This window comes from Phodopus roborovskii, unplaced genomic scaffold (assembly GCF_943737965.1).
Source record: "Phodopus roborovskii unplaced genomic scaffold, PHOROB, whole genome shotgun sequence".
Taxonomy (NCBI): Eukaryota; Metazoa; Chordata; class Mammalia; order Rodentia; family Cricetidae; genus Phodopus; species Phodopus roborovskii.
In genome coordinates this window covers 79,503,350-79,521,905 of record NW_026126418.1, presented here as the reverse complement: position 1 = coordinate 79,521,905, position 18,556 = coordinate 79,503,350, and the positions used below count along the sequence as shown (strand labels likewise).

Below are 18,556 nucleotides of genomic sequence, written 5' to 3'. Positions count from 1 at the left end.
CAAAGCAGCCAGCCAGTAGCTCTTTCCTGTACCAAGGCTGAAATGGAGATCCTGTCTTCCCTGAATATAAACTGAATTTCCCATAAGACCCTTTTCTTCTTCCTTATATACCTCTCTAGTGCTGGGATTAAAGTTATGAGCTCTGTTACTCTTTTAGACTGATTCACTCTCATGAAGCCCAGGGTGGTATTGGATTCACAGAGCTCCATCAGTGTCACTGCTTTGAATTCTGATTCCCAGGCAAGCTTTATTAAATCATAAATAATACATTTCCCCAGAAAAACCACAAGAGATTTCAGCTATTATTCAGATCATCGGCTTACCAAGACTCAAAAGATCTTGTCTCAAGGTCTTCCAAAATCATTCCTTGAATAGTTTTATACTTTAGCACTCATGGAATTTGTTCTCTGGTCAACAGGAAATATGTAGAAAATGTAGAAGAAGTAATGTAACAATACAGAAAGTCAGATATTTTCTGATATCTGTGAAAATCAGAACTTGGTTGAGGTAATTTAAAGTAATATATATTATCAATAAAGAGAAACTGTCTTAAATTTTGTATAATGTTAAATAAAGAGTTTACTCTGGGGCTTGCCACCTCAGCAGTTAGGAACATCCTAAAGAGATATGAATGCATATGACTGCACAAAACTTCTACATGAACTTCCACAGCAGTATCACAAATTATAAGCTAAAGCAAAGGCAAAATGATTAATCATGAAATGCCTAATGGAACAATAAAAGTAGAATTATCTAATACAAAGAAATGAGTGTAACAATAGAAGGTGAGTTAGTGTTCTTTCTCACTTCCATTTTGATACATCCATGATGCACACATATAATTTTTTACAGTACCTGTACTCCTTCTTTGATACCTATTCTCCTTTTCCGAAATACCTGTTAAATTTGACATTTGATATAAATACTTGTTTAAGATTAAAGGCACTTGTCTTCTGTGTGTACAGCCTTCCACATCCTTCCTTTTCTCAATGATTACTTTTTTTTTTCCCTTAGAACTTTTATCACCCATTAGTGTTGCCCGTATGTCTCTTCTTGCAGGATTCTTCATCTTTTAGAATTCTTAGTATATTAAAATGAGGTGAGTTTAGCCTTCTGCTAACCCATCCCACAGACTTGAGCTTTGCTCTGTCTCTTCACATGTTTATTTACTGACTTGCTATGTCTTTTAGGACTCCCTGATATTTCCTTATAGCCCGACATGAAGCACTAGGTAAATGGGACTTTGGTACTATAGTGCGCCAAGAGGGGAGGAAGTATTTTATAGTTTTATGATTATTATTCATGCTTTAATGAGTGGTGACCTGGACTCTTATGGTTCATTCAGCTTTTCTTGTTGTCTTGATGGGATATGACAGGTTCCCTTCTTTCATTTGTCCATCCTACTAATTACAAAGCTTGGCTTTACCCCATGTTCTTCCTTCTGTTAAGGAATCAATAGAAATTGGTTAGGTTTACATTAATTCAGCTTCATTTTTTAATAGACTGTTGATATGGTACTTTCATGTGTTAAGTTGCTTATTGTGGGGAGCTTGCTTATACACATTAAAATACACAAATACTTTCTTATGGGAAAATTTTATAAACAAATATTGGTCATAAAAGTTCCAGATCTATAAATTTAGCATGTTATATAGATAATTTATCACTATTGCACGAAAGGGTTTGGGAGCACATTCCCCATGGAGGGATACCCCCTTAATCTAGAGACACGAGGGAGGGCCTAGGCCTTACTCTAAATGACAGATTATGATGATCCCTCCTGAGGACTCATCCTCTCTGTGAAATGGGTAGGGAATGGATGGGATGGGGTATCAGGGAGCATGGGAAGATAAGTGGGAGAGAGAACTGGTATTGATATATAAAATAATAATAATGATGATGATGATGATGTGAAAAATAAAAAATAAATGTTTCTTAAAAACTTTAAAAAAGAAATATTGAAACAATTTTATGGACTCATTGTTCATATATTAGACCCATGTCAATAAAATGTTTTCAGTTTGTGTGTGTGTGTGTATGTGTGTGTGTGAACCAAGGCTACTCTACATAACACCAGGAGCCAGATCTGCACTCTAGGGAACTTATCCCATGAGACCCTGGCTCCAAGCAGGCCTCGCTAGTGGATGTGAGAGCCGTTGTGCAGGTTCCCAAAGACAGCAACCAACTGCCCTCATCTCCTTTGTTTTAGAGCAGTTTCTCTCCCCTGAGTATGGAACATCAGAACCAGAAGTCCAATGAATGTTTGGAAGTATGCCTCCCCCTCAGGCTCCCTCCAGTTATAATCCACAATCATCTGCATTCCTCCTAGAGGGGAGGCCTGCCCCCTCCCCTCGTTGTTGCTGGTATCTGCTCACCTGAAAGGAGTTGAAAAGGTACCAGAGAGACCAGGTTTTGATGAAATTGTAATACACAGAGATCAAGAAGGAGACCACCAAGCTCTCAATGCCTGAAAGGAATAAGAAGGTCATGCTGAGAACCAGGTGTGGTAGCCCAACCTATAAGTACCCCTAGGACCCCTAGACATGATGGGACCACCCAGGACAGGAATACTTCCCCTCCATGTTTTTTTTTTCTAACCATGACTTCAAGTTTGTGACGCATTTCTGAGGGTTCTTCTCCCCCTCCCCAACCTCTCATACATGTTTTAATATCTAAGTGCTAGGTCCCGGGATCTATGCTTGGCGTGTGTCTTAGTCAGTGTTCTATTGCTGCAAAGATATCCTAACCACAGCAACTCTTATAAAAGCAAGCATTTTAATTGTGCCCTGCTTACAGTTTCAGAGGTTTAGTCCATTATTTCCATAGACAGAAGCAGGGTGGCACGCACAGACAGACAAACAGACATGGAAGCTGAGCATTCTACTCTGGACCTGGAGGCAGCAGGAAGAGAGAGACACTGAGACAGGCTTAGGCTTCTGAAACTCCAAAGACCACGACCCCCAGTAACACACTTCCTCCAACAAGGCCACACCTTCTGATTCTTTCAAATAGTGCCCCTCCCTATGAACCTGTGGGGGCCATTTTCATTCAAACAGCCACATGTGTCTCTGACATTTCCATTTTGCAGAAAAGTAAGGCGAAGACCACCCAGAGGAACCAGGACATAAACCTCCTGAGAAATACATCACTCATGTGCCTGGTAGGATAATTATTTCCTTTAGACCAGGTCACTGGGGCCACACTTGCCACTCTGCTATCAGGAGGGATGGAGGCTGGCAGAGGCATGAAGTGTGGAGGAGAGTCCCACTGCCTTCGGACAGGGGAAGAGTGTAGCACCAAGTTGCCCTGGGGTGGTGACTTTGGCCTTTAGGAGCACTGTTCCCAGCTCTCACCATCCCTCATGTACCCAGGGACCGGTGGCCATGTCAGAGGAGCAGCAGGTGACACTCTAATTCAGGAGCTCAGTCAGCACACCAGAGTGTGAGGCACTGATGGGTGAATCCCAGATAGGCAAGGCCCCGAGGGCTTCGGCTGCAGAATGTCTCTGGCTGCTGCCATGCCTTTGCGTGCTTTTCTCTGGTATGTGGCATGGTGTGGGATTATCTCATGGAAATATCCAGTTCTACTGGGCATTTTTGGTTGTGAGCCTAGCCTTTAACAGCTGAGCCACTCCTCCTGCCCTCTACTGGGAGTAATAATCCTCTACTGTGGATTATTATGAAGATGATTTCCTCTTAAATTGTACCCTTTAATTGAAGCAATGATTTTATACAACAAACTGTGTTAGTTTAAATACAATTGATCGTTAAGGTTTTTTTTTAAATATAGTAAGGGATTATGATAGATGCTTAGTAGGAATATTAATATAGGTAAAGACGGATATAGTGTTGTACCTGCCCCTGATAAAGCAGGATTTACAGAGGGTGGGAAAATAAGGACAAGGAAGGCTCCTGCAGCTAGAACTTAGGGATTCCTCTTGAGGGAGCCATATAGACTGCAGCTTAGGTCAATGGTTAAGGAAAACAATAGAGTCCCAGAGACTAGGCTAGCTCAACTTCTTTTAATCTTAATGTTGGGAGATGTGTTCATGGGTTTTGGTGTGCATCATTGCTAAAACACAGCTTTAAGTCATGACTTAAGGTTAGGATAAAGTGTCTTTGTTATTGACCTGGAGAATTATTTTAAAGTTTTGAAAGGCACACTTTGGATAGTTGAATGAGGGACTCACTGAGGCCAGGAACAAACGCGATGGCAGCCTAGCTATTACTGATTCACATACCTTTCTTGCTAGGATGGATTTGTGATCAAAGGTGATGATTAATTCCTTGTACCCATTTCTACCCTCAGCTTCCTGATATTAAAAAAAAAAAACAAAAAACACTGTTGGTGAATGGGTAAGCTCCCTGAGGACTGCAAAATGCAGCCTGCTAGTAAAAGAACTGTCTGAGAAAAATATCTTGCTTGCTTACACACTCTGTTAATCTAAAGCTGTTTGGACATGTATGCAAAATGTTTAATCATGAAAGGGATATGGAAAACGTGTCAGTTTTTACTTGTAATCGTTCACTTAAAGAATAGAATGTAACCACACTAATTTTTATATTGCTTGAGAGATACTGCCGGGGTATACAAGGTGTAAGGGCAAAAAAGATAAAGCCATAGAAGGGATACATTAGAATAGAGGTAAGAAAAGAAATAAGGGAGAGAGAGATATTATAGAGACACCTTAAAGGTGTATGTGTGTGTTTCCCTTTTCCCCTGGCCCCAGAGTGTTGAACTTTGCCCCACTTGCCAGCCCTAGAGAACTAAGTTTTACCACCTCAGATAGGAAAGTCAAATTGAGTGGTTGGTCTGCCCATTCCGTAGCTCCTCTTCTGAATTCTAGTCCCCACATCAGCTCTCAGGTCTTTTCTTAAGCTGCTGACCTTAGTCATGCTGGGAGTATAGTGGTATAGCCACCACCACAGGGAGATCTGGCCCTTAGGGATTCCGGTACTTCCTTTCCCATTCTACAGAGCTGACCCTTCCTCGCTCCTGAACAATTCTCCTTTCTGTGTTGGAGAGGTACTCACCACTGATGGGCCTGGATCCTGGGCTTTATCAGAGGAGATGAACCATGTCTTAGAGATACCAGAGGATAGCAACTGAAGGTCACTTTGAAAGGCTATGGTGTGAAGCAAAGCCACCTAGTAGGCATGTTCAAACACTGGGAACATTTGTGATGCGCCAGTGCCCCTAAGTGGTGCGGTGAAGATGAAATGACCTCACACGCGTACATGCCATGTTCAGCACCAGGCACACATCCCCAGAGGGTATGTAGCTGGGACCAAATGAATTCTATGTCCAGCCAGTCAGAGAATCTCAAGCTGAGGTCCAGAGTGCAGATGCCCCGAAGTAGGAGTTTCTCTGGGGATGGGGTGCGGTTCCATGTGAGGGTCAGAATCCAGGGCCCTCTCTGCCCGAGCTCCATGCTAGCCCTCTTGGGGGGTCGTTTTACCTAGTCACAGGTCCAGCTCATGCACACTGGCGATGCCCACAAGTCTCTGTCAGAGGAACTGAGAAGGGCCCCATGTACCGACACCACTGAGGTAGGGGCTGATGGTCCTCCAGACACCGGTGCTGCCCCGCCACCTGCGCTGCTCCACAGCCAGCTCCAGGTACAAGAATGGCATCCCTTCTACAATGAGCATGATGATGTAGGGGACCAGGAAACTCCCTGTGGGAGGCCAGAGCTGAGCATCAGCTCAGTGAGAAGAGATGAGATTTATGTCTCTGCAATTGTGCTTCCATCACCTGCGTTTCCACCAGCCTCTTCCGGCAGCCCTTCTACCCCCCACACCTTTCCACTCAAAATCTATTCTTTCTGCTGTGGGTTCTTCTACCTCCCATGTCCATCCCCCAGTCACCCTCTCAGCAATTGTCTTCTGCTCATCCTACCAGTCCAACTTTTCATCATCTGTTCACCCACCATGCCTCTCCTGCCAATGATTTATCTGTTCACCTGTCCATGGATGACATATAGCCATCTCAGTTGTTTAAATCTTTAAATACTTCTATCCTGGCAGGGAAACTGCCCCTGGCCCCGGGTCCTTGGGCATCATTCTCCATGGCTGTGCTGGCCCAGCTTCTGCCAGTAAAAGCGTCTACCCTCTTTTTAAAAAACGTGTTGGGGAGGTTGGGAGGTCAGAGGGACAACTCCAGGAAGTTGGCTTTCTCCTTCTACCTGTACATGGGTTTTTGGAGACTGAACTCAGGACACCAGGCTTGTGCGGTATCTTTATCTACTGGGTCATCTCTCTCAGCGCTTAAGGCTAGACCACCAAGTTGCTAACTTCACTCCCTAGTGCTCCTGACTGTCTTCCTACAGCTCTGGTGGTGTCTGTGCGATGTGGTATCTGAAACAGGCATTTTAAAGCTCTGGTCACACCTGGTTTGTAGGTGGAGTGGAAAAGTCAGCAAACCTGTTGCCTGCCTTGGAGGCTTCACCTAGGTTGAGGCATTTTGGGTCCTTTAGAGTTGCCTGGACCATAGAATGTTCATCCGGCCGATATTTTCAGAGTGCTTAGTAGCTTAGCAAATACGTGGGTGGGTAAACTACTTGGACCCCTCAGTACCCAAAGCTTCATACCACATCCTCCTTTCAAAGTGATCTCTGTGTGTCTGTTTTGAACAAGCACCTTCAGTGTAAAATTTCATTTTGGTACCAGTGACTTAAATAGAAAAACCTTCAAATCCATAGATTCCTAAGAATCGGTCTGTGAATGGAGCTGTAAACACCCTGCCACTGCTAGAAGAAAGTACAGAGGTAGTCAGGAATACAAGGCTGCCCACCAAGTCTGTGGCATGGAGGCATGGCCCAAGACTACTTTAGAATTTTCTCTTATTCACCCCATCTCATGGCTACTTGGCTGGGACCTGGGAAACTGCCACAGGAAAAGGGCATACAAATGCAAACAGTCTGATGAGCAGTAGCTGGGATTGAGGGTGGCCTGTACAGGGAAGGGGCTCCTTGGCATTAAGGAAAACAAGCATAGGCATACACAAACCCTAATAGTCATAAAATACCTCCATGGTACACAGGGGCTGCCTGTGTAGCAGGGGTGTTGATGGTCATCTATGGGACCAAGAACTGAGCTTCCATGAAGACCCAACTGCAAAGAAAGGGAAAGTAACAGCTTTAACCCTTCAGATTGGATGGGGCCCTAAGACCAGTAGTCTCCTTGACTTGTGTGTTTTATAGGGCCCTGTGTCCTCCCCCTTTTCCCTCTGGTCCTGTTTTGATACCTGCCCTCATACCTTCCTGGCATTCCTCCCCACAATGTTTTCTGGGAACAAGAATCTACCGTTTCAGGAAGCCAGCTGTGACTTCATTTGTCTACTTGTGTTGCTCTAACACTCCTGCAGTACTCCCCCAGCCCCACTCAGAGTCTGAGGCCAGGGGAAGGGGGTATGATGGCTCTGGCTGCTTCCTGTTGAGATGGGCAGAGTCTGGGCTTGGAGGGAGACTCTTGCAAGGCAGGCTCTTAGGGCCCCTCCACAGGGTTGCAGCCCCATAGTTTCAGGAACAGCCCAAGGTCTTCCACTTGGTCCATTCAGAGCTCCAGTCCAACCTTTCAAGAGACCTTATATTATTCCCATTGGTATGGCTAAACTTGATTGTTAAATTGACTACATATGGAATCACCGAAAGCCCAAAGAACTGGGCCCAGCTGTGGGGACTTTTCCTGATTGGATCACTTGAGGAGGGAAGACCCACACAAAGTCAAGGCCATACCTTGTGGAAGTTTACATAAAAGGATATGGAAGGAGGAAGCTTGATGCCAAGTTCTAATGAGGAGGTAGGTATTCCTTTGCTGCCATTAAGAACCTACTTCTTCTGGCTCTAACAGATTCAAACACATAGCCTTGTGGACTGAACAACTATGGGATTTTGGCTTTTCTTCTTCTTCTTCTTCTTCTTCTTCTTCTTCTTCTTCTTCTTCTTCTTCTTCTTCTTCTTCTTCATTTTGTTAGGAGATAGCCATTGCTAGAGTATCAGACTACATAAGACATCTGGTTACACAAGACAGTCTTCATACAGTACATAGTGACCTACCATGACTAAACTTTTGGTCTTGAATCACCATAAGTAGCTCATGTCTCCTGAAATAATGCCCTTAATCTTTGCCTATTGTTCTTTATCCTTGTCACAATGTCTGGTGGTTATTCTGACTCAGGAAAAGGAGCATTGGAGGATATTATGATGCAAACATGGTTGGGTCTGAAGTGCAATGGCTCAATTCCTCCTCCAGAGCCAGTTTCTTAGTGTGTTCAAACAGCACATGACATCTTACACAAAAGACATTGCCCCCCTTTAAAACAGAACCCAGAGGTTTATGCTGGACAAGAGACGTTCTGTTGGATCCAGTGACACCTGGCTGAACCCACAGTACCTGTTTTCCTTATAACCAGTAGAGAACTATCCAGGTGAGTGTCATTGGGTCATGCAATCGGAACAGAGATTGAAAAGGTGATCCTTTTATAAGAGTTTTAAAATTTTATAAAGCCATGGGTGAGGGGCAGTGAGCCTCCATAATAAAGGAGGAAGTTATCTGTCTTCCTAATGAGCTACCTGAGAAGGCTCTGTGAACATAGGTGGTCAGTAGAGTTCTCCCACAAAGCCTGATTCAGCTCACTGAGGAGTTGACTTTAGAAGAACCTTGGAAATCGTTTGCCTCATTTACAAAGAGAGGGAAGAAAACAGAGAAGTCTTGGATCAGGATTGCCCCTTTTCTATCCACATTCCCACATACATCTTGATGGACATCTCCAGCTTGTCAACAATCAGCAGCCAGGGTAGTCCCTAGAAGAGGCTGACCCACCTAACTATGACTCAGGTCCCTGCCATCTCCCAGTTTTCCTTTTTAGTCTCTCTTACTGCAATATTGATACCTTGTGCCTGGGCACAGGGAGTCAGGCTAAAGTCCCCTAAAACTCCATTTGTACGCAAGACATTTAATGCCACCATTCCTCAAAACACTTGATTTGGCTGGAAGGTGGCAGACACAGCCAGTTGGATCTCTGGGAGTTCAAGTCCAGCCTGGTCTACACAGTGAGTTTCAGGACAGCCAGAGAAACTTGGTCTCAAAAGAAACAAAACAAAACCAAACAAAAAACCAAAAGCAAACCAAACCAAACCAAACTATTGATGTACCATGAGTCACTTTCCATATAAACCACATAAGCTCTGGAAGAGGTGCTGGAGACACATTTACTGAGTTCATTGAGCACATGCTGTGTGTGTGTGACAGGGGCATCTCTGTTCCATCCTTTCATGATCACAAAATCTACAATTATTTCCCATGATCAGTAAATTACACAAGTTCACAGAGCCAGACAGACTGATGCAAAAAAAAAAAAAAAAAAAAAAAAAAAAAAAAGGAGCTAGATAGATAGGCTCCATCATGTGAGTCAACTGTCACACATGTTATGTAGTTATAAATAGCCAAGACTCTACTAGGATGAGCCTAGGGGACAATATTCATCATGGAGAGCTTCTAAGAAGTCCAATATTTAAGGCTCTATCTCCTTTTTGGGACACATCAACCCACCAACTCAGAAACTCTCTAAAAGTCAGTTGAATAAATCTCAGAAAAACAACTAGAATTACCAGCCCATTATCAGCCTTGGCTGACAGGCAGGGTTATTCACATTCCTGTTTTGTCCCCAGATGTGCTGGCTTTAGGGGAGACAACTCCAAGTTATGTAACTCTGTGACTGTGATTTTGTTTTTTCAGATTGGCCTGCAAGGTCTTAATCCCTTCTTGTTTTCCTGACCCCACAACAGTGAATGGTTTCTGATGCCTATGTGATAGAACAGCTCAGGAGGTCTTCTCAAATTACAGATGGGAGATGCCCAGAAATGTAACATGTGCAGGGAAAGGGAAAGTAATAGCTTCATTCTTTGGAATGGGGGTGGGCCTAAGGCTGTCAGCCTTCACTCCCATGAGTATTTGATAGGGTACCTGGGATCTTCCCTTTTCCCTTATTGGTACTGTTTAGACGTCCCCATCCCGTGCACGCACACACCACACCACCACCACCTTCCTACCATTTCTCTTCACAACACCTTCCAGGAACAGGAAACAGTCATCTCCAAGCCTGCTTTGCAGAGGGGAATCCTGCTCTTTAAACACTGGGGTTTTACTTTCAGCTTGATGTTGAAGGAGGCCGAGGCCTGTGTGGTTTATTCTTAGAGACACCTGGGAGCAGGAGCCATAGCCATGTTCCCCGCAGCTGTTTGGAGTTATGCTCTATCACACAAAGGTCATAAGATAGTCTAATTTTAACTCAAAGTACCAAGTAGCAACTACAGCAGATCTGGTATGGCCCACATCAACTTGTCTCTGTGACAGCCTGCCTGCTCGTACCAAGGTGGGAGTGTGGGCGCCTTCTCAGCTCTGCCTAGCAACCTTTCATCACTTCCTCAAAGTATTCCAAGCAAAAGAGCTCTGCAATCTTTTCGTCATGAAAACAACAATACAACAACATAATATAATGAGTCTTAGTTGGTACCACATTTTTACACACACACACATACAAAAAAGTAAGGAATAAAGGAAGTAGATCACAGCTCCATATGCACAACCCAGAGCTTAAGAACTTAGAGGAGGAACAGAAAGCTTTTATGACTTCAAGTTAGGCAAAGCTTTTTTTTTTTTTTTTTTTTTTTTTTAGACAACACAAAAGCAATGTCTGTGAAAGCAAAGCCCAATCTTCCTTCTTTGCTGGGTTGTTGTGGGCCAGCTCTTTGGAGGTGACATCCAACAGTCCTATAATTCATGCAGATTCCAGGAAGGTGAGAGTTTGAGATGTGAAGCCCTCAGCTACTCAGACACTGCTGTCCCTGCTCACTGCACTCACCTCCGCCATTCATCTGGCACAGGTAGGGGAAGGGCCACACAGTGCCCAGGCCCAAGGCATAGGAGAAGCAGGTAAGCAAGAACTGCAGGGGGTTGTCCCACTTTGGTCGCACCTACTCCACAACCCCAGGCTGGGCCCAGTCTTCCTGGGTGCTGGTCAGGGCATTCAGGGCTGCCCTTGGGCTGCAGTCCCTCATCCTCTGGCAGGGAGACCACATGTGCCGAGGTTAATTCCATCTTCTGAGACAACCCTCAGTGTAGAATGGGCCAACTCCTATGCTCTCTTCTGGATTCCAGGCCCTTGTGTTTCCTGCTGTTCAGCTTTCTGCCCTGTCAGGCCCTGGTGTGGGTCTTCCCTGGTCGGTTTGTGCATCCCCCTGCCTTAACCTCAGGGGTGGCCAGTTCACACCCTCACACCCTCCCACTGACCGTTGGTCACATTCTTTTCTCTGTGTCATGTCTCTCAAACTCCAGGATTTCTGGGCTCCTCAAACTACTACTATTAAGGGTTACTGCAAAATATCTCATGAAGATATGATTGTGTCTGCCGGAGGCTGATGGTGAACTGGAAACTGCAGAAAAACTCCGATCTATGTGCTTGTCAATTTCTATAGTATAAACGGTCCCACAATGGCTCATCCTGAGCTACCAATACGTGCATCGGGACACTATTATTTTGGGTTCCCTCCAACCTTGCATGTACAATGACACAGGTAGCCTCTGGAGCACAACTGACAAGCAATCATAAATCCTGAGTTTTGAGCGTTGTGTCTGATTTAAAATTTACACATCACTCAGACCTCGGTTATAACTGTATTTAAAAATCATCTCAACAAAGGGGATGGATCTCAGTTCTCTGGGGTGTCCAGATTCCCAGTGCAGGCGACTCAGTCAGGCTTAGCCCCACCTGAGTGTTTCCAGGATGCAATTCTGGCTAATGGATGACTGTCTGTGGGCAGGAACTTCACCGTGCTTATCAGAAACACAATAAAGAACATAATCAAGCCGAATCACCAGAACTCTGGAAGAAGGAGAGAAAGCAGGGATAGCTCTACCCAGGGATCTATAGTCTTACCCTGCAAATTAAGGTTATACAATTTTCAATCATTTGCTCATCCTGGTGAGTTCACTGTTAATTAATCATAAGAGTTTCTAGTTTCCCTGTATGAGAGAGTCCAAACTCCTTAGCACTGGTGGCAAGACCTTGCGAGTTATTGTTTGTTTGTTTGTTTTTGATGGTGTTGCAATTCTTGTCCTTTAAAAAAAAAGAAAGATTTGATTTTATTTTATGTGCATATTTTACATATACACATATATATGTATATATATACATAAGGCATATACATACTTGGAACTGGGGTTCTGGATGTCTGTGAACCACCATCTGGGTGCTGGCCATATCATAATGTGAAATGACTTACATCCAACTCTAATAGTCCCCACAGTCTTTCATAGTGTGACCACTGTTTTAAGTTTCTTCTGAGACCCAAGGCAACTTTTAATTATAACTCCTTGTAAAATCAAAAAGTAAATTATATACTTCAATGTAAAACGGCATAGAATATATATTACCATTTCAAAAGGGAAGAATGGGAATATAGTGAGAAAATACTGGACCAAGGCATGACAGAAATCCAGCGGGGCAAATCCTGTAGCTCTAATCTGTTGCTAATAGGCAAGATGGAAATCCAGGAGGGCAAACTCCAAATCCTATAGCTCCAATCTGCTGCCAATGGGCTTAGATGGCTCTTCCCTTCAAGTTCTGCTGGCTACAACATGTGTCTTTCTCTCTTGATTTGGTCCCAAGCTTCTTGGTAAGTATTTCCTATGATTTTGACATCTCCAACATCTTGAGGTCTCCAACGCAATCCAGGCTTCATTTTCATAAATTCACATATAGCTTCTCTGGGTTTCCTTGAAGGGATTCCCATGCCAAACACCTCACTTCAGAGGCTTTTCTTAACTGCAGAGGAAGATTCCCCAACTCCTGTACTCCTGTATCATTCAGGGATCTAAAGCCAAAATGACCTGGCCAATGCTGCCAAGTTCAGCCATTTGGGTTGGAGCCTGTTCCCCTTCTTAAATTATATTTGCATAACATTTTCCCCCATTGCAGCTTTTTACAAATACAAAATCCCTTAGGCATTTCCTTTTTACAAGTTTTAGGGTTTGCTGGGTGGGGTCTTGACCCAAAGACAACACTCCCTTTATTTTGTTTCACACCAGGCCTCTCCTTGTCTCTTTCAGTACAGACATCAAATTCCTTGGTGCTTTTTCCCCTCCTCAAACTGTACATTTTGTGTTTCTTTTTGCTCTGCTTATTATTTTTTATTGTAGCTCCACATGAAAGTGATTACTAATAACCATGCAACAGAGTTAATATTAGGCTGTTTTGAAATCTCCTCTGCCTATAAAATTAGTCCAACTAATTTCAAATTGCCCTCAGGCAGAAAGCATCCTCATTTTTTTCCCAAGCACCACAAGAATGGTTTCTAACACTGTCAGTAATATTGTTGCCCTCTGAAGTTTCTCGAGCTGAGCATCCACAACCCTCAATGATCTTAGCACTATTGTCTCCAAGCTCTTGCTAGGATGTCCATTCAGCCCTGCTTACAGCAGTCAACAGCTTTCCTAATCTAATTTCCCCAGGTTTTCCATATTCCTTCCAAAAGCAGCATGGCCAGCCTCCTGTCACAGCAATACCCCACCCCTTAGTACCAACTTTTGTCTTCCTTACTTTCCTGTTGTCATGACAAAACACTATGACCAAGGCAACTTATGAAAAAGAAAGTGTTTAATTTGGGGCTTATGGCTGCAGAAGGTTAGAATCCATGATCATCATGGGGAAAGCATAGCAGCAGGCAGACAGGCAGGCAGGCAGCAGGCAGCAGGCAGGCAGCAGGCAGACAGGCAGGCAGCAGGCAGACAGGCAGGCAGTAGGCAGCAGGCAGGCAGGCAGGCAGCAGGAAGGCAGGCAGGCAGGCAGGCAGCAGACAGGCAGGCAGGCAGGCAGGCAGCAGGAAGGCAGGCAGGCAGACAGGCAGGCAGTAGGCAGCAGGCAGGCAGACAGACAGGCAGCAGGAAGGCAGGCAGGCAGCAGGCAGACAGGCAGGCAGGCAGCAGGAAGGCAGGCAGGCAGGCAGCAGGCAGACAGGCAGGCAGGCAGCAGGCAGCAGGCAGGCAGCAGGCAGGCAGCAGGCAGGCAGCAGGCAGGCAGCAGGCAGCAGGCAGGCAGGCAGGCAGTCATGATGCTGGGGCATCCTTATTCTCAAGTAGGAAGCAGAGAGAGCTAACCACGCCCAGTGGCACACCTCTTTCAACAAGGCCACACCTCTTAATCCTTCCTAAACAGTTCTACCAGCTGGGGAACAAGTATTTAAACATGTGAGTCTATGGGGACATTCTCATTAAACCACCTCATATTCCCTTTTAACAACATAGAAGGAAATCCAAAGAAATGACGACATGAGAGTGTAATATGCAATCAAAAAGTTATAAGACATGTGGAATAGGAGGGGAAAGATTAACATAAATCTAAATGAAGATCTTCAAGGAGAAAAGACATAAGCAGAGGTGACAGTTAAGACATAGTATGTATTAACTTGCCAAAACCGAGAAGAAATCATGGATTCATAAATCCAGCAGGTTTAATAGTGTTTAGGTTCAGGCCTGGATGAGGTAATAAAAACCCACCCATACTAAATTCACTAAAGATGCCAAAGACAAAGGGACATATTTAGTGAAGTCAGACAAAGGACTGCTCACTTACACAAATAAAAGAGAGGCAGACAAGACAGTTCAGCTGGTAGAGGTTTTTGCAGTGCAGGCCTGAACTTATGTTCAACCTGTAGAACCCATGTAAAGGTAGGAGAGAATTGACTCCACAAAGTTGTCCCCTGACCTCCACACATGCACACATGCACCCACACGCACACATACACACACACACACACACACACACATAATTAATTTAAAACAAAATAATAAAAGAAAAATTCAGCAGCAAGGATTGAAACCAGAATTATAAGGCAAATGTTATCCAAGTGTTGGGAGAAAATAACTTTTAGCAAAAAAAAAAAAAAAACCTACCCTTGGGACAAGTTCTTTAAGAAATGGGCCAGGGGCTGAAGAAGTGTCTTGGTGGTTAAGAGCATTCATTGGCTGCTCTGCCAAAGGACCTGGGTTCAATTCCCAGTGCCCACAGTGGCTTACACAGTGGCTAACTCTGGTTCCAGAGATCTGACAGCATTTTCTGACTTCTATGGGCACTGGGAATACACATGGTTCATATAGACAAAATACACATAAAACAATGTTTTAAAAGACTGTTATATATTGCCAGGCAGTGATAGAACATGCCTTTAATCCCAGCAATCAGGAGGCAGAGGAAGGCGGATCTCTGAGTTTGAGGCCAGCCTGGTCTACAGAGGGAGTTCCAGGAGAGTCTAGGCTACCCCGAGAAACCCTGCATCAAAAAGAAGCAAACAAACAAATAAAAATAAGGAAAAAAGAATGAAAGAGAGAAAACAAATATAGATGTTTATATGGAAGCAAAAATCTAACAAAGTTTACAGTCCTTAAAACTTGCCCTGTCAGTGATGATGGCTCACATCTTTAATCCCAGAACTCAGAAGGCAGAGGCAGGCAGATCTCTGTGAGTTCGAGGCTAGCCTGGTCTACAAAACAAGTTTTAGGACAGCCAGGGCTGTTATGCAGAGAAACTCTGTCTTGAGCACACATCCTTCTCCCCCCCCCCAGACAAACAAACAAACTTGCCTTATAGGACAATATTTTAAAAGAAGATTTATTTAGTTATATGTATATGTACATGTACATGTGTGTTTGTGTACCATGTCTGTGCAGGTGCCCACAAGGTCAGAAGGAAACATCAGATTCTCTGGAGGTGACTTTGAACTACTTGATGTGAGTGTTGAGAACTAAACTCCGGTCTTCTGGAAGAACACCAAGCTTTTCTAACTGCTGAACCATCTCTTTAGCCCCACAGGAAGGTATTTTAAAGCAGGCTCCTCTCTCCCAAAGATAGCTGGAATGCAAGAAAGTGTATTTACAAATAAAATTGTGTGTGTGTGTGTCCCCATCCCTGGGGCCAGGGACTGATCTCAGGACCTTGTGCATCCTATGTTTGGGTATTTAGAAAGTTATAGGCTCAAATGGCCTGAATTGCATGACAATAATGTTTAAAATGGAAGAGGGGAACCAGGTCTGGCACACACCCGTCATCCCAGCACTCAGGAGGCAGAGGTGGGAAGATCAGGATTATAATATCATTCTTCTGTCTTTAAAAAAGCAAAGACAGGAAAGACAGGAGAAAGTGATCTAAAATTCTTACACTGTTTGAAAGGGAAGTCATAAATACTCTCTAACATTAAGCTGTGTTAAGTTAAATATTAATTAAGAGATTTCAGGAAGGAGATAAGAAAGTTCAAATTTCAAACAGTAGAGAATATATAGTAGAAAGGAAAGGAAATAAGAGAGAGAGAGAATGGCAGAAGCAGGGGAAAGAAAGTAATTCTAAAAAAAATAAAATAAAATCAGTAATTATAACATCTTGGACATAAAGCCAATCTCAAAAACAAGCGAGGAAAAACTAAGTGTCAGAACCAAAAGAAGGGAACTGAATGGATGCCAAAGCTTAGAACAGGCACCATAGATGCCCAACTGGGATCTAGATCTGGAAGCCTGGGTGTCAGCGTCTTGGTGTCTGAGTTATGCAGGAATGGAGGGTCAGGCTATAAATCCTGTAGGCAGGGCTCAGAGCTCTACAATAGTGCTGGTTAGTTTTATGTCAACTTAACACAAACTAGAGTTATCTGAACGGAGGGGACCACAACTGAGAAGATGCTTCCATAAGCTGCAGGGCATTTTCTTAATTAGTGATGGGGAGGGGAGCGGCCCATTGTGGCTGGTGGTGCTGAGTTCTATAAGAACGTAGGCTGAACATGAGCCAGTAAGCAGCACCCCTCCGTGGCCTCTACATCAGTTCTTAGCTACAGGAATCTACATTGAGTTCCTAATGGAGGTGTAAGCCAAATAAACCCTTTCCTCCCCAACTTGCTTTGAGCCATGCCTTTCGTCATAGCAATTATAACCCTAACTACAACAACAAGCAACAGGAGGAAAGTGTTGTATCTCTCCGTGAACTGATTTAGAATGGTAAACCCAGAAAACAAAACAAAACAAAAAACAAAAAAAAAAAAAAAAAAAACCAAACCAACTACTCCCTAACCTCACCAATAAGCGAAGGCCATGGAACCTTTATCCTGGCCTTGAAAGTATTCTCTAAAAGCAGTCTGAGAAAGTCTTTATAGTAAATCTAAGAACTAGTCAGAGTGTTTACCTAACACTTGGAATTTCACTGTGTTCAAAGTACAGGAAAATTGTGCTTGAGACTCCAATAAAATCAATAATAATAGTGAAACAACAATAAAAAGGGCTGAAATACAGACACTGAAAAGAAATGTGCAAAATCATATCCGCAGGTTATAGGATAGTTTATAGAGAAAACAGAAGCAATCTGTAGTTGTGAGAATTCATTAGGAAATGCATCAAGATTTCAAGGTACAAGACTAACATACAAAAATGTTTATGTTTCTTCTGCAACCAACATAAACAATGGTAGAAATAAGGAGAAAGACACTATTTATAATAGCAATGTAACAGAAAATATGCAAAGACATTCACAAAGGAAATTAGCTGACAGAGTTAGGTGAATAAGAGAAAGCATGTTCCTAAATCAAAACCCAATACCCAGGAAAAAGATAGAGGGGGAGACAACACTCTTCCATATCCCTACAGAGTTTAAAGAAAATCCTGTTACAACTAACGAGTGAGCCACAAGAGAAGGTCACAGTCAACAACAGAGAGTAAGAAAATATAAAAGTCAAAAATACTTAATGTTAGATTTACAAGGCCATCCAGGTCTACACGAGAAGTGAATCAGTCTAAAAGAGAAATAGAGCTCACAGCTTTAATCCCCAGCACTAATATATAAGATAGGAGCAGGGCATTAAGTATTTAGTCTTGGAAATTAGTTTCCAGCTTGTTATGGTACAGGACAGAGCTCTCTGGTAGCCTGGATGCTTTGCTTCTCTGATCTTCATTGCTTCATTAGTTCATAAACAATGTATCAACCACAATCATCTTACTTGAGCAGCATTTTATGACTTTTCCTTTTGTATTTTTATAGTAATTCCTCTATTCTTACACCTCCAACATATACTTTTCCTCTAAAGTATACCAGAAAGAAGGGGTAAAGAGGGAGGATAGAGAGGGTGAATAAGAATAAGGAGCAATGATACTTATGTATTAAAATGCCATGATTAAATTTGTTTTTTATGTATTTACTATTTAAACAATGTCATTACTTAGTACAACTGCTAACAAAACAATATTATTTATTTAAGTCTCCCCCTTACTCTGTGAATGTGTGTGTGAGTTCCTAAATATTTTCTTCATGCTATTGACTATTTCTTTTATTGCACAGAAAGTTCTTTCTTTCATGTAATCCTAAAGGTTTTTACTTTGTTGCAAGTTTTGGGATCTTATCCCAAAACATAGGTACACACAAACCTGTGTCTTCAAGTGTTTCCCCTTAGACTTTTGGACTTTTGTACAGCATGTCAGATGTGGATCTAGCACATCTAGTTATTGATATGATGGCTTTCCAATGTATT

General features: G+C 43.2%; 1 protein-coding gene across 1 annotated transcript in view; it reads right to left on the bottom strand.

Moving 5' to 3' along the window:
• Positions 1 to 2,375: 2,375 nt before the first annotated feature.
• The window catches only part of LOC127221948 (sodium- and chloride-dependent transporter XTRP3A-like), a gene marked incomplete at its 3' end in the record, with an annotated part of 43,846 nt that continues 27,665 nt past the window's right edge, over positions 2,376 to 18,556 (bottom strand). Inside the window, 3 exon segments of the mRNA XM_051183886.1 lie at positions 2,376 to 2,467; positions 5,537 to 5,677; positions 10,864 to 10,975. Coding sequence (XP_051039843.1) covers positions 2,376 to 2,467; positions 5,537 to 5,677; positions 10,864 to 10,975 — 345 coding nt within the window.